The sequence below is a fragment of the Drosophila virilis genome, chromosome 3, assembly GCF_030788295.1.
Source record: "Drosophila virilis strain 15010-1051.87 chromosome 3, Dvir_AGI_RSII-ME, whole genome shotgun sequence".
NCBI lineage: Eukaryota > Metazoa > Arthropoda > Insecta > Diptera > Drosophilidae > Drosophila > Drosophila virilis.
In genome coordinates, this window is record NC_091545.1 from 23,641,993 (window position 1) to 23,665,885 (window position 23,893).

The 23,893-nt window shown below is 39.0% G+C and overlaps 3 protein-coding genes across 10 annotated transcripts in view; 1 reads left to right on the forward strand and 2 right to left on the reverse strand.

Moving 5' to 3' along the window:
• The window catches only part of hid (head involution defective), a 207,097-nt gene that overhangs the window by 126,043 nt on the left and 57,161 nt on the right, over positions 1–23,893 (reverse strand). The gene's annotated exons all lie outside the window — the stretch shown is intronic.
• Positions 16,858–18,080, forward strand: LOC26531143 (uncharacterized). The gene is made up of 3 exons (XM_015176214.3): positions 16,858–17,068; positions 17,131–17,162; positions 17,223–18,080. Exons 1-3 carry the CDS (start codon positions 16,929–16,931, stop codon positions 17,939–17,941), a joined length of 891 nt encoding a protein of 296 aa, XP_015031700.1. The 5' UTR covers positions 16,858–16,928; the 3' UTR covers positions 17,942–18,080.
• grim lies at positions 18,569–20,226 on the reverse strand. The gene has a single exon (XM_032434377.2). The coding sequence runs from the start codon at positions 19,919–19,921 to the stop codon at positions 19,469–19,471; it is 453 nt and encodes a 150-aa protein (XP_032290268.1). The 5' UTR covers positions 19,922–20,226; the 3' UTR covers positions 18,569–19,468.

A 23,893-nucleotide genomic window follows, 5' to 3' on the forward strand; every position in this document is an offset into this window, starting at 1 on the left:
TTCTTAAGTGTAGGAGAATGAATATACGCTTGTAAGAGAAATCTAACCATGACATTGCCTGACGAACCTTTGACTTAACCCCATCTATACCCCTCAAAAAAAAAAACACAATGTTCTTTTATAAAAGTCCAACCGTTTGTGCAGCTCATGAATGGCTGCACAATGAGAAGACATTATAATAAAAATCACACAAAAATTAATCACAGCAAATTGCGCAGAAAAAGCCACCGAAATTCTGGACCAACCAAAAAGTTCTGACAGCCACCAAGGAGGATTAATCATCTAATGCGTGTATGCACAAGCATACACAAAAAAAAACTTGAAATTCGTCTTGGCACTTCAAAGCCAAAAATAGTTTGTTAGAAACAACACCGGTCCAGGCGATCCTCCCGTGCCAAGCCAAGGCAGCCAGACAAAGCGGCGTCGTCTGCTGCACGAAAATCTTGTCTGGCCTCTGGTCAAGGTGTTGACTGAGCACCTTCTGCTCAAAAGGGGGTACACACCATGATGACAACAAAATGGCAATTAATTGAAACATGAATTATTAACGCCACGCTGCCACAGCAGCCGCAGCCGCAGTCGCCGTCATTGCAGCCATCCATTGTCCATTGTTGTTGCATGGAGTGAAAGATGACCAGGTAAAGTTCCAGTAAGGAGGATGCTGTTCTTGACGAACTGACGGACTGCCTGACTGACTGATGTGCTGGACTTTTGATGTCGGTGCTGGCTTGGCTTTTGTTGCTGTTTGTTGATTTATAAAAGTTCATTAATCTTGCCGAATTCTATTTAGTTTTTACCCGCTTCGTACTGACAAGCATGTGTTGTAGTTGTAGAAAAAAGCGAAGCGAATGCGTTGTAAAAATTTCAATAAAATTTAAAGAAAATCAACAAAAGCTGCCCAACCAGCCCGACGAAGCGGCCAAGTTTGTAGTCAAAGTCAAGTTTATTTTATGATTAATTAACAAATTATTCATTGCGTTGCCAGGGAGTAAGAGAGCAAGAGTTAAGGATCATAACGTGAGAAAATGATTAAAACGATGCGTAAAACAGATTCAAAGCTGATTTTGGTCAGGCATTTAGAATGCAGTTTACAGGATATGATACTTAGAGCAGCGGCAATGTAGCTTCTTAACATATCCCTCTTTATTCTATTAATATGGACCTTTGTTAATCCGCCCACTCGGTTTGTGACTCGTCATCATAAATCATGCGATTGGTAAACGTACAATGTCTGACATGGATTTCCAAGTGGAATGTTAGGCATCGTCTGATTGGAATTTGTAAAGTCAAAAACCATAGCTGACACTTAATTATAGGCTGCAAGCGGTGAAGCGTGCCAGACCTCACTCCCTGCCCCCATCGGTAGACACCAAACCAGCACAAAGACCCATAAATCTTGCACCCCAGTAGAGACAGCGTCTAGCGACTAGAAAGTCAAGGGTTCCCCAAAACGCGCCATGTCACTGAAAAATTGCTCGAAATGTTGACACAACTATTCAAATTAATTGATTTAATGCCACTTGCACTCGGTTATTAATGAAGTTTCGAGTGCAGCTCTAATTAGAATTACACTGGTCTGTCTGACATTCTAAATTCAATTTTTCATGCGACAAAATTAGAAGTTGCTGCTATCCTAAAAGTTGCACGTGCTGTGGCTGTGGCACTCGTAATATATTTTAATAATCTACTCGTACCCCACGACGCCAGGATAATGCACTCGAATCTACCCAACTATTCAACTTGCCTCCGTCACACGCTCTTTTATTGCTTTTCTTGCGACACTTTTCAGTGGCAACACCTGCGCTGCTGCACTTTTCTACCCCAACTTCTATCCTTGACTACTTAAAGCAGTTTTATTTTCATTGCATTTTCGCACTGACAATTAAATTAAAGCGCATTAAAGCAAATTTATGACAGCTTAATTTCATATATTAAGATTTTATGACTTTGCTTGGGCTGCTCGTAAAACTAAAATGCAGTTGGGCTCTCTGACAGCAAGAACTTATATATATATATGAGCAGTAAATTAGATTAGCAGCTGGATTATCAAACCACAGTACATATTGGTATATGTATTTATATGTATGTATTAAGCTACCGCAAGAATCATTGCCACGCCTCCTAATGCCATTTAATCAGCACACAGGTAATCGAAAGGCCATTCGTACACAGCCCCCATCCGCCCACTCAGTGATGAATGACGACGACGCTTGGATCTTGGCCAAAAGCATTCATTGCCACTGACACTGGCTACCGCGAGGTGAGGAGTGCAAGTTCCTAGCTAGTAATTAATTTAATAAAAACGTTAGGGTACCTGTTTATGGGAAGTAACTATTATAGCCATTAGCTTTTTAACCTCATATCGAAAGCTTATTCCTAGCAATTATATATTTCTGTTTTGATACAAGCACGAATCAGAACGAATCAGACGTCAAAAAACTTTTCTAAATAAAATTCTATTAGATCTGGATAGTATAGGTATTTTATACTAAAATATATATATTAATATATATCGAGGTCGTGTTATTTTGCTCAAAATAGACACGAAAATAGGTGTCTTATCATGAACATGTTATTCGAAATTTTGCCATAAAAATCATCATTTCGGATAGTTAAGCAAAGCCTCACTCTATCGACTGAAGACCTAAGTTGTTTCGGCTCGAGCTGTTTGAATGTCAAACAAAAAATTGAGACGTTCATCCCGAACTGGGTTCAATCGGAAAAAGGCTCAAACTCGTCGAGCTAACTTATCGTGCTTTCTATGCCCCAATACAAGCTGTGGCACCTCGGCAGCGATAACTGTTCGAAATTCGTTTGAATGAATGTCATCGCGTTTTGTTAATCATTTCGTCGAACTCAAAGGCTAAAGTCGGTCGGTTATTGGTTAAATCGAGTAGCCGAGTTTGATGCAAATGAATGAATTGCAGCAGAGGTTTTATCGAAATGCAATTACACTCGTTTGGCATTTATCGATTTCAATTGTATTACAAGAGACTAAACAAGCTGATTGTACTTATTAAAGCAGAAACCTTAGCAGCAGAAGCCTTTAAGCGACCCTCGGTCCGTTTTGGCTTGCAGTTTCTTTTATGCGCTGCCGTTGACAGTCAAGTGAAAAATGCAACTCGCCCGCCGGCAGCCCATTGGCATGACGATGACGATGACGATGGAGATGGAGATGGCGTTGGCGATGGCGAGATGATGATGATGATGTGAATGACGTTACGTTTAACGAAGGCAGCGACGTTGACGTTTGCTGGGGCCATTAGCTGGCAATTGCGCATAAAAGTCACGGAGACAGAGCAACAGCAACTGACACTGCGGATGCAGTTGGATAGTTTTGGCTGTTCGGTGGCTACTTGGTTATGGGCAGGCGATCAGCCAATATTAAATAATGTTGTTAAATGCGAAGCATTGAACTGCTTGGGGAATCGCTTTGACAGCGAATGGCTAAATAAATAAATAAATAAAATGAAATTAACTTTGACTTTTCGTGTGCGGCGACATTTGTCTGTCTGCATTTCTGCGCTTTGTGCATTGGCATTCGATTTCAGTCCCATTCACAAGCTGGGGCCAAACACACAAAGGTGAAATGACGATGACGATGACGAAGGCGTTGGCGCTGGCGTTGGCGTTGGCGTTGACGACGATGACGCCAATTGACAGTTCAGCGCATGGCTATAAAAAATCGCAGCTCGTTTGAGCATTTTCTGATTTGTGTCGGTAGCTGCTCAATCGCGTGTTTCTTTGCCAGGGCCATTGTATCGAGTTAATTTATTGATGACAGACGTGCGATAAAAACCAAAAATGTGAATTGTCATTAGAACTCATAAAGTTGATTGACAGCAGCGACAAGCCAAAGGGAAATAGCAATGGATAACGATTAGGCGGCAGGTCTATTGAACTTTCTTCAGGCACGAAACTCGATATCCAATCTAGAATACTGTGTTGAAAACAGAAGCGTATCGGAAAATTAAACTTGTTTTAAATATGAAGAAAGAGCACATTTTATGGAAAACTGAATTATTTTGAATATACGTATCATATTTAATGTCCAATGGATTCATGCTTTCCCAGGCAAATTTGCATAACTGCTCAATTAAAAAAATTCTTATACATTATGTCTCTCAAAAGTGCACATAATTCAACGCATTTTCCGCCTTAAGAAACAAGTTTAACGCCAGCTGAGAAAAGCGTATTTATACAAAGTATATTTAATTTTATGCATCGGGTTCATAAAAATTTCCGCACCATATATGACCGTTGGTCATAAATATTCAAATTTCACAGTCTTACTGTGGCGCAGCATCCAAAGGGAGCTGCATCAATCATAAAAAACAAGCTCATTTAAAATCATAAATAGGAATTTGGTTACTTCTTGCCGGAAGATGCATACATCTGGGCCGCGTCCTGTTGCCACTTCCTGGCCTAGGCTGACCACGATTTGCATATAAAAAGCATTTAAACGCAACAAATTGCATGTAAATTGTTTTTTTTTTTTTTTATCACGGACAAAACTCGCCACTAATTATGCTCATTCAGAAGTGTTGACATAAATCTCCAAATTCACAGAGCCTGGACCGGCAGCAGCACTGTCCTGTAGAGGGGTGCCATTTTGCTGCGGCTGGACCAGTGTGTCCTGTCCTGTCTATAAATTTGAAATTATTTTCGGCAGCACCGCAGCCCGAACGCGACCACTGCCAATGCCCGTTCCCAGTAGCCAGTCCCATTGTCAGCGGCTTGTCCTAACAACGTGTTAATGTCGTCCCGGTCTAACCCTTTCAGCAGCCGCATTCTCTCGGCTCGTCCTCGTCAGTGCTTGACACTAATGTGCCGCATTACAAACTGTTGAGCAATTTAATTTAATGTATACTCCGAGCTCTTTCTTTTTTTTTTTTTCTTTTTGTTCGTTGTCTGGGCGACCACTTTGCAGTTGCTTAAGATTTATTTGAATTTGACTGGCAGGCTAGGGTTAAAGCGTCTTCCTGCGCCTGAGCATTTAGCGCTTACTTCCAAATTTATTACCTACGAAAATTTTGCGGTTTTCTGTGTTATTTTTGGTTCATTAAATATAATTTCATGCTCCCAGAGTTTTGACTTAATTAAGTTGCATTTTCGAACTGAAGCAGCTCTCAAGTGTACTTTCGAATACGACTTAATGAGTTGGAAAAATGTCGCACAAAAAGTGCACAGGCGTTCTAATTTATGCAAATCGAACAAATGCCTGTACTTTGAAATCAAAAAATTGTGGTTAGTTTTTGTGATAATAAGACATCTGTCAAACTGAAATGTAATTATTGAAATCAAATTTCTAAAAATAAATTTTCAAATTGATTAAATACTTTTAAGTACAAAGCTTTAACAACTTATACTAGGTTTTGGCTCTTATCAGAGTTGGTCTTCATAGTTATATTTTAATTAATTTCGATCTATGTTTTTTAAATGACAAATTTCTTTTAAGACAAATGATACTTTTGTGTGGTCGCTCTTTAATTAATTAAATTTGTCACACTTCCCTAGCTCACTCAAGCATAAGACGCCTTGCATTTAGACCATCGCGATGGATTAGACAAAAAGAGGAAAACTCATTACAGCCCACACACACAACAATTGCCAGACTAGGCGGCAATCCTTTCCATCCTGTCTCTGCTAATCACAAAAACGTGACGTCATTCGCCACGCCTTTATTATGATTTTTATTAATGATGCCGCGTTACTATTTCATATGCATAAAGCGAATATTCTTACATTACGATGGCCTAAAAAAAAAAAAGAATAAACAAAACCAATTTGTCTGTGAGACGAAGTGCGAAACATGGGCCTTGTTTTAATCCGCGCGTTTAATTGAAATTGGCTTTGATGCCGCGAGGTATTATGCGGGTCCTGAGTCCAGTGGTGGGTTAGACACTGGTAGCTGCCTTTGCACATTGTCAAATCTTATAGATATTAATGATGTTTAGACATACAACCGAATTACGAAACAATTAATTATGATTTTCTTATTGGCTTTGACTTTTGCGTGACTCTTGGCTCTTGGCTGGGGTTGAGGCCAGATGGGGTTAAGCTTAACCCGAAATAAAAGTGTTGTATTGTGCCCGCATTATGAGACTTTTTATTAATATTTTGTAAGTGTAACATTTTCATTTCTACTTAGTAATCAAAAGTTATTAGCCAAAAGGATGAGTTGTCTGTTTTCAACATATTAAAATATTTGCTAGTATATCGGAATTGAAACTGATTAAGATCTTACGAAAACGTTAAAAAGGATATTATCTTGCTGCTCATAAATGATCAGAGTGAGCTATCTCATTGAACTCTTAAGTGAAGTAACTTAAGTATTATAGTTTATAGTTTATATATTATAGTTCTTCACTATGCATTAGATATATTTGTAAAGGGCGATTATTCCTGATAGTTTTGAAGGGAGTTGGGAATTAAACATGTCAACAGAATAGAAGAGAACGCCGAGGATTGTTTTACGATTATTTAACGACGAAAGATTTGGGTGAAAAAGCCAGCTGCAGTAAGCTGGCAACTGAAGATTGATGTTAATAATATATTTACTATTATAAACTTTCTTAAATTATCAAGTATATTTTATTTTCTTCCTTACTATGTTTTCGATAATATATGACCACTTCTATCTTCGACAGTAGAATATTAAACGAAATGTGTTTTTTTGAGTTTCCGGCCCCCTCGCTTATTGTGTTTTTTGTTTGCAGCCCGCTGATTTTGTTCCCATAATTCATGGCTTATCGCGCCCAATCGACCATAATTCTTATGCCTGACATAATGTACCTCACATTGTTGTTTATTGTTGCAATTTTTCTACGTTCTTATGCTTCTTATGCTCAGCACTTTGGCAACTTTTTAGCAATTTACAAAATATGGCATAATTCTAGCGAAGACATGCCCGACGGGGCAACGTGTAGCTTGTATTATTGCCCACTTATTGACTTAATGTGCATCGAGATAGCGATAGCAATAAGAATTCAGTTGATATATATGTATGTACAGCTAGAAAAAGCTGAGATCCTTGCAACAGATTTCAGTGAAAGTGCACAGCGGGTTGGCCCAGAACAGATGAACCCCGGGCAAGGCAGCTGTGCGACAAAAGTCAAATGCCAACTAATTAAAAGTCTCAAAGGTTTCGTGACACCAACGAGATCATTAATAAGGATTTCGCGACAAGCCTTTTGCGTCGTTTTCTAAAATTCTCACGTGTTCCAAATGGATGTGCGTTTCTCTCTCTCTCTGTGTGTGTGTGTGTGTGTGTGTGCAATGAGACAAAAGTCAAAACGGTAGCAATGCAAATATTTATATAAGTTACTTTTGTTGCTATTTTTTCTTGAAATGTCAGCTGCGAACAAAAGGGTTAATGAGTTCAGCAGCAACAACGACAACAAGGCGGCTACTTAAAGTCCTGATTAATGATGTATTCCAACCAGAAAACAGTTAAAAAAGCAGCCTTCTCATATATGCATAAAATAAGAAAAAACTTTGCATAAAATCATTAATTAAACGCAACCATAGGATCGCAGGTACGAAATAATATGCAAATTCAATTTTTTCAAGTAAAGCTGTTTTGAAAAATCACATCATTTCCAATTATAAATTCATTGAAATGACATTTAGGCCCAAAGAAACTCAACTCCATCAGTCACAAGCTTCACACTGCTTAGGGTCGTGGTAGAAAAATAAAAACCAAACAACAACCTATCATAGTTAGATATAATAAATGTTTGTTTTCACTTTTTTTTTTTTTTTTTTTGGCTATATGCAAATTGTCGGTTTTCTCCCAGCTCCACACTCAATTAACTTTGTTGTCAATCAAATGCAAATATTGTGGTTCGGTTTGGCAATTCACAATCATTTTTGTTTTTCTTTTTATCCTGGGGTGGGAAGGCAACTGCAATTTGTTGCTGCTATTGTGGCTCATTAGAATTGCTCAATTATTCCATCAATATGCATTGTCGTTAATCGAATTTCGAACCATCTTCATGGATTGCGCTTTAACCGGCGCGAAAATTCATGAATATTTAAATGGCCACCGTGGGGCACAACATTTTTTCCTGCTTTTTTTTTTTGGTTACAGCAAAAAGGAGTCGACTGTGTTATCGAAAATGCCTTTGATTTGGCAGTGCCTTTAAAATTTGCCTGGGAAAGTTTGGCTAGCGTGACGAGCAGCTGGCAGTAAATTATGCGATTGCAAAGTATTAGCATAAACTTAAAGAATCTAATTTCATTCGTTATTTATTGGCTAATCCGCATCTATCAAGATTTGGAGTGCACATTTTTGGCAGTATGTTGTCGAACAACCATTAAAGTGAAAACAAGCGCAACAACTTGGCAACATTCTCATCATCATCGCATGGGGTTTGCCCCGTTTCACTCTGGATGATCAATCAAAATCTGAATTTTAATGTTATGCGATGCATGAAACCAAACAGGAATAACAAAACATCCGAAAAACGAATAACCATATCCTGAATATTCACACAAAACAAAGCGAATGGCAAAAAAGTGCACAAGAATTTTCAATGCGACAGCGAAAAAGGGTGCGCTGGCATTTTTCTAACCCTTGTAAAAGGCAAAATATTTGGAAAATTAAAAAAAAAAGAATAGTAAAAAGAAAAGTCGAATGGAAAAAAAAGCAAAAAAAAAAACAGTTTGACGGTGTGTGGCAACCAGTAACCAGTAGCTGCCGCAGCAAAATAGTAAAAATTGTGGAAAATCCTATTAAGCGTTTCCTGGGCGAGTTCCGCGTCTGTTCCTGAAGGTATCGACAGCATTTTTATTTTGTAGCTTGTTGGCATAAAAATCACACCAGGAGCGTTATGGTGAAGAAAGGGAGGTGGAAAAATTGGTAGAAGGGAAGAACGTAAGCTACCCACATGCTTTTGACACTTGGCTTTGGTTTGGGGGCAATTTCCCTTTTGAGCTTCAGTCAGTGGCTTAAATGTCTAATTTAAATGCATGCGCTTTTAACAGTTGTAGACAGAGATTGATGATTGTTTTTGAATTGGCCTGGTCTTTCGGAAATCGCATTGAAATTCTTTTTGGGCAATCTACTCGCATATAATTGCTAACAAATAGCTTGGGTCTGGGCATGAGAAATCAAAAAGCTTTTGCTCATTAACTTATGTGTTCATATGAATGGAAGTGAAACCCTCTCGGAACGCAGGTGCAGATTTTCCCTTAGGGCCAGGGAAAAGCAACCCCCACAACAACTCCTTCACATATGACACACATGAGATGTCATCTACTCTATTTTCAAGCCGTAAATTTATGATCTCTAACAAATCAAGTTGGACATGCTCACTTAACAAAACAAAGACCAACTTTTTGTGCTTAGGTGTATAAAATTTAAAGCATTTATCGTAAATTTTGATCGCTGCCGCTATAAAAACTGATAACAACAGCGCCATGGACATCAAACAACATGTGGGGAGCCCCTCGGTCAGTGCCCGGTGGTATCGGACAACCCTTAACCGCACACAAACACACATCCTGTTTGCTTCACTGACAATGGACTATCTCTGATTAGGATGTGGAAAACAATAAAAGGCTACCCACATTTGAAAGGCGACACTCCGAGCCATTGCGCCAACTAGAACGGATGTCATTAGGCCTATTTAAAGTAGTTTTGGCCGCAAGGCAAATTATACAAAGTATACAGCAGCGGAAATCATAAACACAATCCATGCCCACTCCTCGTCCTCTGTCCAGTCCTGGAGCCAATTTATCAGCCAGACTGACAATCCAATTGCAATTCGTTGCGCCTTTGCCAGGGGTCAGATTTTGTCACAATGCACGGCAAGCGCCTAAATAAATGTCAAAATCAATTTTTCAGCCACCGACGCCGCCGATAAAATCCGATCTCGACTCACTTTCAATTAGTGTCGCTCAATTGATTCTTTAAAATGCCATTTTCGGGCTCTTGTTGCGGCACGTAGTAGCTTCCATCGGTTACGCTTCAAAGTACCGAATGCCACAGTACTGAACCTACCTAGTGCCACAAATTAAGTTGCATGCAACACGCTAATAAGGGTTGACATGACCGAAAGAGTTACAGTTTTTTAAAAAAGCATAGCCCAGCTGAAAATGTAATAAATTTATTGAATTTGAAAAAGTCTATATAAAATAGACATCGACTCTACCTTGATGAATTTAGCTATTTTTACAATTTTTATAAAATGAAACTGATTTTCCAGCCAGCCAACTAAAACTTGTGCCATTTGCTGCCTGCAGTACACAACACTACCCCAATTGGAATCGTTAAAAGCTAAGATTTTTTTGTTGTATCTTAAAGACCCAAACTATTTTCACGGAAGTCGTCCCCTTAGGTATTCCCTAAAGCAAACCCTCGCTTCTCTTTCGTTTTTCTTTCGCAGCTGTTGTGCGAAATATTCTCACAATTTCCTCAATATTTTGTATTTTTTTATGGTTTTGTGTTTTATTAATTGCTGCAAATTTACTGCAAATTTAACACGCGGCCCCTTTTGAAATCCATCAAAATGCATGTGTCAAATCCGAGTTCCAAAATATATATCAAAACAATAAAATAAACGGGCAAAAAGCAAAAAAAAGAATCCATAAGAAAACATATCAAAAACGCGCCGTCATAAATATTTTGAAAGACGCGAAACCATAAAAATGCAGTGTGAAATTTATAGAAAATAATAAAAAAACAGAAACGAGTCGAAATGCAGTGCGAATTTCACACAGTAAAAAAAAATATGCTGAAAACAACCCAATATGCAATTGATATAAGTTTTTGGTTCTGAGACTTAGGAGTGGGGGTTGTTTTGGTCGTTTTGTTTGACTCGGGTAAAGTGGGTAGAGCCAATAAATGCCCATCAATGAGCAGCGTCGATCCTTCTTTGAATGCAGTTTTGAAAACAGTTTAAATTTGATTTGGGTGCACAGTTTCTTTCGGGAAGGGTTGGGCAACCCTTCCAAGCGAACCGCGACTGGCCACTGAAGCGTTGCGTCCAAGCGCTAAATAAATCATTTCTCTTCGATTAATTCGCTTGCTGACATGTGGAGAGTGCACATACACACACACACATACACACTCGCACACACAGTCACATGTGTGTACGATACGGATTTGTGTGTATGTTGCGGGAAAGGGTTACGGGTTACGGGTTACGGGTGACGGGCTTAGAGGGTGACGGCTAAACGGCCGCTACTCATGTCAAATTTTGGCTTTTGCTCCGCTTTGTAGTGGCATGGAAAATTGTTTTTTATGCGCGCCGCACCAACTCGGTCATAAGTTATAAATTAGTCGACTTTTCAAGTGCTTTAAAGTCACAAAGGGTTCGGGCATGGATTTAAGGAAAACCTTCTCTCTTTTCCTCTGCCGGCAACCAATGACATTTCCACATCATTGAATTCCTTGGGTACCCTTTTTTTTTTATATGCATATATATATTTTTTTAAATTGTTGCCTCTCGCATTGTGCGTAACAATTGGCACTTATGTCTCGAGCATTTTTAAGTGCATTGATTAATTTTTATTTTGATCGTTTTGAAATCAATATTGTTTGCAAATTTCTGTAAATACGATGCCGCTGCCTAACCCTACAAACAGTTGGTGTGTGTAATTTGACGTTATTTGCAACGCCCAACACAGTTGTTGCCATTTAAAAAAAAAAGGGTCCATACTTAAGGCCATAAACTAACAAGAGCTACTGTGGAATTTATGTAGTGGAAGTGTGTTAAAAGGATTGCAACTTGAGTAGCGTGAGAAAGCTGATGTTGAGAATTAACTAGAATGATAATCTTACAATCGATTGTTGCAAACCTTATTGCTTCAAAAATGGACGTTGCTTAATTAATTTTACAAGGCGGAAAAGTTAAGCCTGAGAAGTTAGATTGTGTTTAAGTATTCAGGTATTCAACTCCATACACTGCGGACATTTGGGCCCTTTCCGTCTCTCACTTGAAAATAAATTTAATTGCATTTATTTTCCCCGGCTTCAAACCTTTCATCTCTCATACTGGAAAGGTCTGACTATTGTCCCAGACAATACTCCAAAATATGCTCTGGAATTTGTTTGCTCTCAGCAGAACCCCTTAGAAAGCTGAAGTAAGTTGTAGCTTGTGTTTAGATAATCCTTGGTTTAGTTTTTATCACAGCCACCGAGCAGTATTTTGGTACTTTTCCTCCCATGCCCGCTGCGTTTTTTAATGGAAGTTTGGGTTTCTAGAACGGGAAGATAAACAGCTTTCTTTCTGATTCATTGAATCTTGTTTACTAGATTGTCAGACCTAGCTAGACCTAGTAAAATAATTGCCATACAAGCTCAGATTAAAGGTCATTAATGCGGTCAATGCTTTTCAATATATTATATTATTTTATTTTGCCTCTCTCAATTACCCTATACTTTGAAAGTGAATTGCATAACCCTTTGCCGATCGTGCCCAAACATTTAATAACTTCATCGAGTCGCACACACGCCCAGTAAGCCACCCAAGAAAGAGAGACACACACACACATACTGACATTATTAACAATTACGTCACGAGCGTGGCTCACTTTTAACCCTAGAGATAATTTAATCAGCGCTACTTCAAGTAGGTAATGCTGTCCACAATAATACGACAATAAGAAAGGGACCAAAACATGAGAATGGGAATCAGAATGAGAGCGAGATTGAGGATGACGACGGGCAGGCAGCAGGCAGTCATGAGCTCATGTGTGAGATTTACGCGTTCGCCTTTCACTCGAGGCAACTGAAATCAAAGCGTAACAAATTGCGGGCACTCTCGACGAGCAGGGATAACACAGCGACAGCGGCAGCGGCAGAGGGGCAGACAACTTTCACTGCACGGATTAGCAGGCACGTGACTTTTTTCCAATGTGAAACAATTGGCACCGAAGGAACCTTTGTTTGCCCGTTCGAGTATTGAAAGCCGATTATATGTACGAGTATTTACACTTCATTATTATGTGCATGATAATGTTGATGGAGGACAATGGTCAACTGGTCAGCTGGTCAGTCGTCGTCCATCCATGCGCTCCGCTGGGCTACTTAATTATGTCACATTGGGCAAATTTATTAATTTTTTGTGCCTGGGCCGTGCAAATCGATTTGCTGTTATCAATATATCTATTAATATGCATTGGCATTGGCATTGGCATTGGGACGCCTTATTGACATGTGAAGGGTGTGGCCAATTTGCATGCTACTGACACGCGTCGCTCGTCTCGCGCAGATCAAAGAGATGACCGGCGGAATGGTGGGGCGGGCTGCCGGTTATGCAAATAAAAGTCAGCTTGTCAATAAATGTGCTTGGACATAGGTCAATGAGTGCTACTTAATCAATGTCAGCAGCGAGCAGCCTGGGAAGAACTCACTAAATGCCATTCTCCATGCCTGTCATAAAGGGACTGAGGCAGAAATGAATAACTAAGCAGTTGATTTAACATATTCAATAAAAAATAGACGAGGACTTGTCGAAAATGTAATCATTATAAGCTGCAAATAAATCAATGCTGTGTGATGCATGAAAACTTGCTGGTTGATAGAATAGAATCAAGTTTAAATAGTTACTGGTTCGAGTCCCAGGCTAATGTATTAATTTAGCATTGATATAGCCAGAGGTCAGAGCAGCTGATGCTATTAAAATAGTTAGTTCAAGAGTATGCAACTTGTACCTATACACTTATTATACATCAAAAGCAGCTAAAGTTCCTACTATGTGTCTATGATTTTAAAATATTCCTTGTGTCTTAACAAAACTTAGAACCCGTACTGCCGTAAAAATCCAATATTTATTTTAAAATATGTTGCTTGATTTCAGCCGGCGATCTGCTGCTTGTTAGTCCAACGCTCAAACTAGAAAACATTTTATATATATAATAATGATCATTATTATTAGTATTTTTAGCTTCCAAGTCCCACACTGTGCCAGCACTGTTGGTGTCTAATGATTAGCCAACTACCAAAATAGGTGGCATTGATATAATGGCGGGGCCACCAGCTAACAGCCGCAATGAACTGAGCTCAGCTGAACTTATATTAACTCACACTCAAACTCAACTGAACTGAACTCAACTCAACTCTTTGTCAAGCATTTTCAATTTCGTTAATGACCCAAAAGTGCCGTAAAGCAATTTATACACGGTCAGGAGGGCTACGTGCCCAAGAGCTGAGCCCAGCTCACTGACACAAGACAAATAATAGCGCAGCAGGACATTGACAACAACACCCGAGAAACGAGAGCCGAACGATGAAAATTGAGAAAATGGGAAAAACAGACAGACAGTCTATGGCAACTGGTCAGTAATTGACTGTCTCTGCCGCTGCCTTTGCCGTTGCAGTTGCTGTTGCAGTTGATGGTCGCTGGCTGTTGCCTGCTGGTCACTGGCCAAACGCCGATAATGAAGCGCAATTGTTGAATGTGGCAACAAATTTTTGGGAGCAACATACAAAGTGCAACTGCAACATGCGTTCGACTGTTTGGGGGGAAGGGGGCGGTAATTAATCATATTCCTGGCACCAGTTGCCGTCTACCAATGACTTTTTTTATGGGCACTCATAAAGCATTGACGATATACCCTGGGTTATTTTCAGCTAATTTAAGGTGTTGCCTCCAGTGCAAGACATAAATAAATCATTAATTTTGTTTGGCCAAACACTTGGAGACTTTTTACAAATGCATTTTGTAGAAAACGCATATAAAAGTTGTTATTTTTTTCTCTCTTTCATTCTGGGACCGCCTGCGGTTTTGTGGGTGTTGACACACGTTTAAACGCAGGGAAATAGTCTGAACCTGGGCAATGAATCACAAGATTAATGAAACGATAAGGTTTGAGCACTAAATGTCAATCCAGCAATCTGAAGAAGCCTTCGTTTCAAAGCACTACAAACAATTAACTCGGTCCCACCTACCGACAGCCCAATCTACCCAAATCCAACTCGACAGAAAGCCATTGAGCTTCATTGCCAGTTGAGTTTTTCCGCCTTTGATATTTGATTTGCCTTTTCCGACTTACTTATGTGTCTAACTGCAAGTATCAGCATCTAGTAGAACTTCGTTTGTGGTCATATTGCGTTTCACTTTTGCTCCACTTTCAGTTTTTGCGTCAATTTGCGTTGGGGGCGTTGTTTGCTTAAGTCAAGAAACTGGGTCACTGCTGTGACTCGGGGGCGTACATGTGCCTGGTGCCTGGTGCCTGGGTTAGTGTACTTTCCAAACAAACAAGAAAAAAAATCAATAGACCTGCTTGTAATTAGCTTTTGACTTAAAGTGCATGCGAAGTTCCGCTACGACTTAGTTGGAGCTGATTGTGACTCATTTCCACGGGCAATAAACCCATTATTACAATCCATTGTTTTCACTTATTAACATGCACACTCGCAACAGGACAATGAATTTATTCGTTTACTCGGAATTACTTAAACTTTTGAAATATCATATTTTTCTTTAATAACACACTCATTCTATAATCTTATTGTACATAAGCCAAGATAATTATGTACTATATTGTGATCTAAGATTTATTATCGTCTTCTTCGTCTAATGCTCATCCTCCAGACTCAAATAATTTGTTGACTCTTCTTAGAAGGATTTTATTTCTATAATATCTCTAAGTAGAAAATATTTTCCCACCAAGTAGCCACCACAACTTCGTCTCTTCGATTAGCTAAAAATTACATTAAGAGTTTTTTCGAGCAGAATATTAACATCTAAAAGTTCTGAGCATAAGCACACATTACTTGTTGTGTTCATTTGAAGTTGGCCTCGAACATGTGTTTCACAATTAACTACAAATATTTTATCATTAATTGCCTCACACATTCCCAGCATAATTGCCGGCGCTGAAAATTCAATCCCATACACGAGCATAACACGCGACAAAAAGTGGCAACATTTGCATACCCTACAATTTCCGAGTTGCTTATCGTTGCCAAAAATCAAGCCACACGCGAAAAACGAAAAGGTTACTTAAAAAAAAAAAACTGAGCGCTTAACCCTAACCGGCAATAGTAAATGGGCCGCGGGTCAACCGAAGGACCCTAATTTCCAGGTCGCTTGTTGTCATGTCACGACAATTAAATATGTTCAGTGCGCTTTTGCGCGATTTAAATTAAGATAATGCGGCAAATTAGCGACCCGAAATGTTTGCATAATTATTGTACAAAAATTTTGACTGTCCAAGTTATCAGCGAGCGTCGATCATTTGTCACAGATGTTACATTTGGGGTACGACTCTGCTCTAGGGGGTGCGCGACCCTGATGACTCGAGCATTTCCCAGTTAACTCTGTTTTTCTTTGCTCTTGCTCTTTTTTTTGTGCGGTTGCTTTTAAGCAGCGTAACCTTTTAATTTAACCCTTGCCGCAACTTGTGGCATGACACCACAGAAATATGTTGTGCCAAAAAATTGTTTTCCCTTCAAGGTGACATATTGGTTTTGACGATAAGCATCGGTAAATGGTTGCCCTTATGGCATGTGGGCGATAGGGTTGACTCGGCTGGCGAAGGGTTAATGCACCGCCTGGGCAAGACATTTTCAGACGTCAAACAAAGGTGAGATTTGTTTTACTTGAGAAAAACTAAGTCTTTAATAGAAATGTGTGCTTTGTACATATAGATTTCATGATAAATCCCATTAGAGGTCCCATAATAAGCTTTTACATTAAAAGTTTTTATGGAAAACAAAAACTCTCAAATAAAATCTTACAATATAGAATAGTATATATTTAGGAGAAACTAACGGAGCTCGTGAGTCATGATTAAACATTCCATTTAATAAGGAAACTTATGATCCTACGGCATTAAGACAGCCTTAACCATATCTATATTAAGCTAAAGATTGGTTTGCAAAAATCAAAGCAAACATTGATAAATAGTTGAATTTGAAAGTAGGCTTATTATATCTATTTCGTAATTCCTAGAATGATCTAGAGAGCGAAGGGATGGATGCTAGGGAGAGAACTGAGGATGTGAACCTTCGAACGTTGTCCAATATGCAAGGTGACATGGAAGAAAATTCTAATGGAACCGTATATACCGCGCTTCCACCAACTGGTGTATACACAGATGTGAATGTGGTGGAGTAAGTGGATATATTATAAAAATAAATTTCTTAATTTATGTGTTGAATTTATAATGTTTTAGTTACAAACATTCCAATTTCTGTACTAATAAATGTAAGTAATTTTGTATTGATTTTTATGAAGATTTCCAAACTGATTAAATTATTCACACAGACCGAAGACAAAACGCCAGCTATGAGCAGAATCATCTTGACAAGTGCAACGAAGGTGCCTTCAGCTACTGTAACTATGCTCCATCCCACGCTTTTACTGGAAATTGTGAATCGGACTTCTGTGACTGTCCAACTACTAGCAAAGAGGCAGCTAGGCAAAATTATGCAGTCGACTCTTGCTGCTGTGACCCAAATCAGCCAGAGTTTCAGTATACCAATCTAGGCAATATAACGAATAACTTAAATATAGATCGTAATACTGCTGGAATGGTTGGCTACGACCCAGTGCCTAATATAGCTTCATCTTTGGGAGGTCATGAATATGATGGTCTACACAATACAAATCAAAGTGCACAGACATTTTATTCAGACCCTTCATTGATTTCTTATCATGGAATGATGAATCCAGATCAGTTAAATGATTGTCCCTTCCACAACATGAATGGTTATAGCGGTGACTTTTCATTTTCGGGTGGAAGGGGCAATAATTTTAATCATTTCCCAAATGGAACTCTTATGGACTTACATATGCCTGAAGCTATGCATAAATCAAGTCCTTTCTATGGTGCAGAATCGCCGTTACACGGCGACAATTATGATGTCGGCGGGCTATTTCCCGATGTGTGTGGCACCCAGCAGAGCGAGTTTTACGGTTTAGGAAACGGACACGCTATGCACGCTCTGCACGGGCTGCCCTACTCAACGTGCCAAACAAACTAGTTCCAGCAGATACCACAAGTGTTTATTGTTAGATCAGTATCGATTTGTAGACGACCAAAATTAATTGCCTATAGTTAAGAAAGATATTCGGACTTGTAAGAAATGCACAGAATAAATTCAACAATTATCGGAAAAATAAAATAAACTTGTTTTATATCATATAAATTTCAATAAAGAATTGTCGAAAAAATCATTACCTTTTAATAAAATAAAAGACCATTTAATTTAGACAATTCTGATATCATCTCAAAAATAAAATTAAAATCCTGTAAAGATTTTTATCCCGAAAAGCTAGAGAAAAACACATTTAATGTTTTCTATAACTTAAATTGAAAACAAATTTTGTTTCGGTTAAATTGGTTTTTTTTTTATAAAATTGTATTTATTTTTGAATGTCTTATAAAAAAGTTGTGTAATTTGCTTACGAAATTTGTTGCAAGCTTTTTACATTTGATTACAATTTTTTTTGCTGCGTACACAAAATGCCCAAAAAAAAAAAAACAGAAATAATATCGTTTGTAATTTTGCTAAAGTCAATAATAATAATCGTAAAATATGCTTAAGATTTTGTTTCTTGTAATTGTATCAAAATTGCTTAAATTATGAAATTTGTATTTTATTTATTTATTTTTTTTTTGCTTTCGTGAGTTTTTTACTTTGTTTTACTGTTGAGTTTTTTTTTTGCGGTTCGGCGGATTTTGTTTTTTTCGTAATTTGTTGCAGTTTATTGACACCCATTTTCTGTTTTTTTTCTTTTTTTCGTTTTCATTTGTTATTCTTTGTATATATAAAAATTGTCTGCTTAGAAACTATTTTGTACAATGTAGTTGTTGTCTTTGTTGTATTTCATTTGTTACATTTTGTTGGTTCAGTAAGAATATCATAATTTAGTATTTGACTTTTATGTGGGGTACATTTATATTTTACGCTAGTAGAAATGCTAAAATTTGACATACATAGTTGCATATACTTAGTAATATGTGTGGCATATGTACTTTTTTGTATATATGATAGTGTTTAGTGTTGTTTTGACTGTTTAGTTGTAGACACAGATTCTAATTAGTTAAATGGCTATATTTTAGGTTTTTGGTTTTAAATGAAAATTTGTAAATGAACGAGTCCTGCAGCTACGCCTATTTGAACCAACTTTTACAACCCGAAACCTTTTACATCTGAAACTTAGGCTTACAAAATGCTCACTGCTCAGCTATTCCTCTCTCTCTCTTTCTATCTCTCTCGGCCTTGCCTTCTGGCAGAGTTTACTACAAAAATTTGACACCAAAAAGTACCAATAAAATATTATATCACTTTCAGCAAATCGATGACAAATTTTGAATTTTCTTAAAAATCGTTTAAATACAGAAATATAAAATACATTTCGTTAGCACTTTCAACTTTACAAACTCCTCTCAACCATCTTCAAACTCCATAATCCCAAAAAATCACAATGCGCTTTGATTGAGCTGCCACCAAAATAACTGTACAATAGTCAGTTGTGTGTAGTCTTAGCGTCTCCTTATCAAATATCTACTCCCGTCGCTTCGCAGTCGCATCAGTCACATCTCCAACTCCATCTGCATCTTCTATATTTGCATCTGCATCGCTTGTGTTGCTGCTGATCTCAAACGAGATTTGAATGACCGTCGGCCTGCGCTGTGCGGGATTGTAGCTGTAGAGGCGCAAGGCATAGCAAAAGATTTGGGCCAACAGCTCCCAGCAGCCGAACTCCGACATGGACATGGCACCCTGTTCGCGTCCCAGCGGCACCGATATGTTGGCGCGAAATTGTGTATTGCCGGCGCGATGTTGTCGTTGTCGTTGTTGTTGTTGTTGCTGCCGATGCTGCTGCTGTTGTCGGGACTCGTTCTGCCTGGGATTCGCTGGACGGGAGCCGACGCTGCCTGCAGCTTGTTGCGCACTTTGTTGCCTGCTTCTGGCCAACAGTTGCGCCTGATCGGGTATAAAGTAAGCAATTGCCATTGTCTTGTTTTTTTTTTTTTTTTTTTTGATTTATCAAAAAACTGAAAAATCTCACTTATTGCACTTGTTGTCTATTTGCAAAGCACTTTAATTGAAGTCTTCAGAAAATTAACACTTCTGTCAGTTTTCACCAAAACATTTCTGATTTGGCGCCAAAACGGAAACTTTGCGATTTTAGCTTTTGGTTTTTACGTGCATGGAAAATACGTTAACACAATATGCCGTATACGAGCTGCTTTTGCGTCTGTTGCTGCCTTTTCCAAGGTTCTGCGTGGACTGACTGTAAATATCCTTGCCGCAGTCACTTTTATAAAATAGCTACGCCGGGCAGCAACGACGACGACGACGACGGCGACGGCGACAGCGGCTCTCGTGCTTCCTAGGAAGCAACACGGCGCTCGCTCGGGCAAATGTCACCCCCCCGTGCACACAGACACACACAGTCAGCGATGTGTGGATGGAGTGTGTGTGCTTTGTTTATGCCAACAACCAACCAATTGAACCACCAACCACAGCCACTCACACCACAAACTCTGACGGTGCCGGACGCAGTTCGATTGCCACCCCAAAAAAGTCACAGTCACGGCTGGGCTTTGGCTCTGTTACCTTTCGCGAGAGAATAAGCCAGAGAGAACGCGAGAGCGAGCAAACAGAAAGCAGCTCTCTTGCGACAGAGCGTATTACGTTACGTTCGCTTACGTTAGACGTAAAGTAACGTCAAAGGGAGGGTGGTTAGCGCGATTTTCGAATAAGGGGCATCTTTCACATGGTGCTCTACGGGCTTGTCAGGGCAAGCACTCAAATGAGGGGAATATATTCGAAGTTCGAATTGATTTCGAATGCTTGTGAGTAATTTCTATGCTTGTGAATCAACAATTGTTAGTTGCTTGCAATTTCCTCTTTGGCTTATGAATATGGAAAAATCTATGTTGTACTCAAAATAATTTATTATTAAACAAAAAATGATGTCATGCAAGTATTTAAGTTCTTATAAATACCCTATTTCATCCTATTGATTTTAGTAAACCCTAACTTAGCTAAGACGTCCCTCAACTCGCCTTGTTAAATGCTTAACATGAAAGTTTAGGGAGATCCCATTCAACCTTCTTCAACTTCACACCCATTTCAACGTTTTTTCAACTCGTTACTCTTACCATTTAAGCTTGGAGCTCCCAAACCTTCAACTTGGCCCGCTTAATACACACCCATTCAAACCAACGGGAATCCGAGTTTAGCCTTGAAACAAACTGTTCCGGCTCCAGCAAACATTTTCCGCTGGCCTTGATGTCCCCCATGTTACAGAGTGTTGGCTCATCCATTATGATAAACCACTTCCTGCTAGTTTGCAGTCCACACACTAAAACAAATGGCATTTCGACTTGTTACAATTTAAAAAGAGGAAGGAAATATTGTCAGCGTATGCCGAAGATTTAATACACTTGTTAAAGTATATTTTAAAAATGTCTGATTTTAAGTATATCTTAAAAACTTCTAACAGGATATAGATTGTTGCAAGTCTTGTCAAATAGCTTAGAGCTCACATATTCAGAACTTATTTTCGTTTGATATAATTTAGTTTCGAACCGACCAACAATTTATGAATTGTAACTCACTTGATAACATATTATCCATTTTGCTTTTCTTTATGATCGGAAAGATATTTATATATAGTATTTGCATATCTGATTGCAACTGCCTTGCAAACTGCACAACAAATCAACAATACCCTCGGCACAAAAAAATCGTATATATAAAAATGCCAAACGAGCTTTTTGCCGCTTGTTGCTTGTTGCTAGGGGCGCTCCAAGTTTCAATGTCAGTGCCAAGGCTAAGTGGCTGCCATTTGTGTGGTAAATGGCACATAGCAAATTTGCCTTCTCCAAAGCTTTGCTGAATTTGTTTCAAGGACACGCCGGCCGGCAACGAGCGTCCCTTCAATTTTCCTTTTTGTGCGTGCGGCCTTGACAGTGAAAATCGTTTAGGGCGCGCTCCCTACTGGGTTGCTGCGTGGGCGGCTCTAAGCATTTGATTTTGACACAGTTGATAGCACGTGCTTTTTATGCTGGCTATAACAAAGCTGTCAAGGACGTTGGGTATTGATTAAATGTGCAGAGAGTTGTGTGTACAAAGGCAAAAAGGTTATGCCTGCAAATGGGAGAATGTCTTAAAGTCAGCTTTTGGCTTTAAAGATGCATTCATTATTTATTCATCAGCTATAATTTCTTCTGCACAATTTACCATATCAATATATCCCACCTGCTGCAACTCCACATTAACTGAAGAGTTTAATCTGCGCCCAAACTAGCTGACTGCCGCTTGCAACTTGCAACTTGCAACGCTGCTTATCAGCAATAAGCAGCTGCCGCAGCTGTTAAATGCACTTGAAGCTCATTAAAAATTTGCAGCAGCCAAGTTGGCAGTTATTTGCGTAGCGCCAGGGAAAATGCAATAAAAGTGCGCTCAGCATATGAAAAGCTGCCACACACGACGGCAATGAAATCCAAAAGTGCACTTTACACATTTGTGCGTAATGATTTTCCATTAACGTAAATTTGAATTAACAGCGGAATGAAGAGTATAAACGTAATTACAAGAATGCCAATGTTAAAACAACACGCGCCACCCACACTGCCCACGAGCCTATCTACGAACCGGTGGTCGGCGTTGCTCAGGCAATTGATAAATGCCAATGGCATTGACTACCCTCTCAGGTCCACAGTTGAATACTCAATCCTGTGCTGGCACAGGGACACGGTTCGAGCCTGATTGTCACACAAAATGTTGCGGCTGCCGACATGAACTTCTCCACTCCCGACTCGGCCTGCTAGGGATTCTTCTGGCCCCACCACTCCCACCGCCCGGCTGCTGTTTATGGTAATTATTTATTTTGGACAGCCGTTGCCGCATTTGTATAGACTTTTCATCATTGCCATAAACATAAAATTTTATGTTAATGATGCTGTCTTCTGTTGGTTGGTTATGTTGCTTTTGTTATTGCTCTGTCTGTTTCATATTGCATTTGTTGCTCTTAATGTGCTTTGCACAGTGGTTGGAGTCAGAGGTTTTGGTGTTAAGGTGAGAAGTAGATATTTCGCATTGAATATTCATTGGCATTTCGAAATTTGAAGAGTTTTAATGAAAGTCTTAGTCGATTCAAGCAAGGAGAGAAATCTGTTAACGAGACCAGATCTTAAACGAGATGTGCTCAGAAAGTAATAGAAGCCGCACGGAATATATTGAATAATTATAATTGCTTTTATAAAAAAGTGCCTTAAAGAATATATATGCAAGAAATAATTAGTCAGCTTATGATGCCTTAGCTAAGTTTTCTCATAGAGATCCTAACAAAACAGAAGAGCTGGGAATTGTGCTTCTTAAATTTGATTTATAAGCGATTTAAAAGTTTTTCTACTATTTAAATAACTCAGCATATAGAAAAACCACATGTTATGTGTGCTATACATATTTCATGAAATTAAAGCTTTACATTTATTATCTCTCTGGTTGCCTAGTGAATTGATTTTGAGACAGATGTGTATATGCGTATTCATCAGCTTTCAATTTGCTGTTGCCACAATGAACATTGCGTTTATTGATGGACACCATGAAGCATGGTTTATAATTTGCAATATCAAGAAATGTTCTTTACTTACAACTTTACCCCAACAGAGCCAAGCTATGTTCATGCAATATCCCTTACTCCACATATGCTACGCAACACTTGAGCCCCTCGGCTCGAGACCTAAAGAGTCCCAATTGTGCCGCTGTGTGTAACTACTTAAGCCTCATCATCCGCGTTTTAATGCCCATCAGCCAATGCCAGTTCAGCTCACAGTCAGTAACAACAAGTTCATTGTGTGCCCAGCTCTATAAGGACCACAACTTTCCAGCAACAACAACAACAACAACAACACACGCTCACAGATACACATATACAAACACACACTTTCACTGTGCTGTGCAATTATTTCA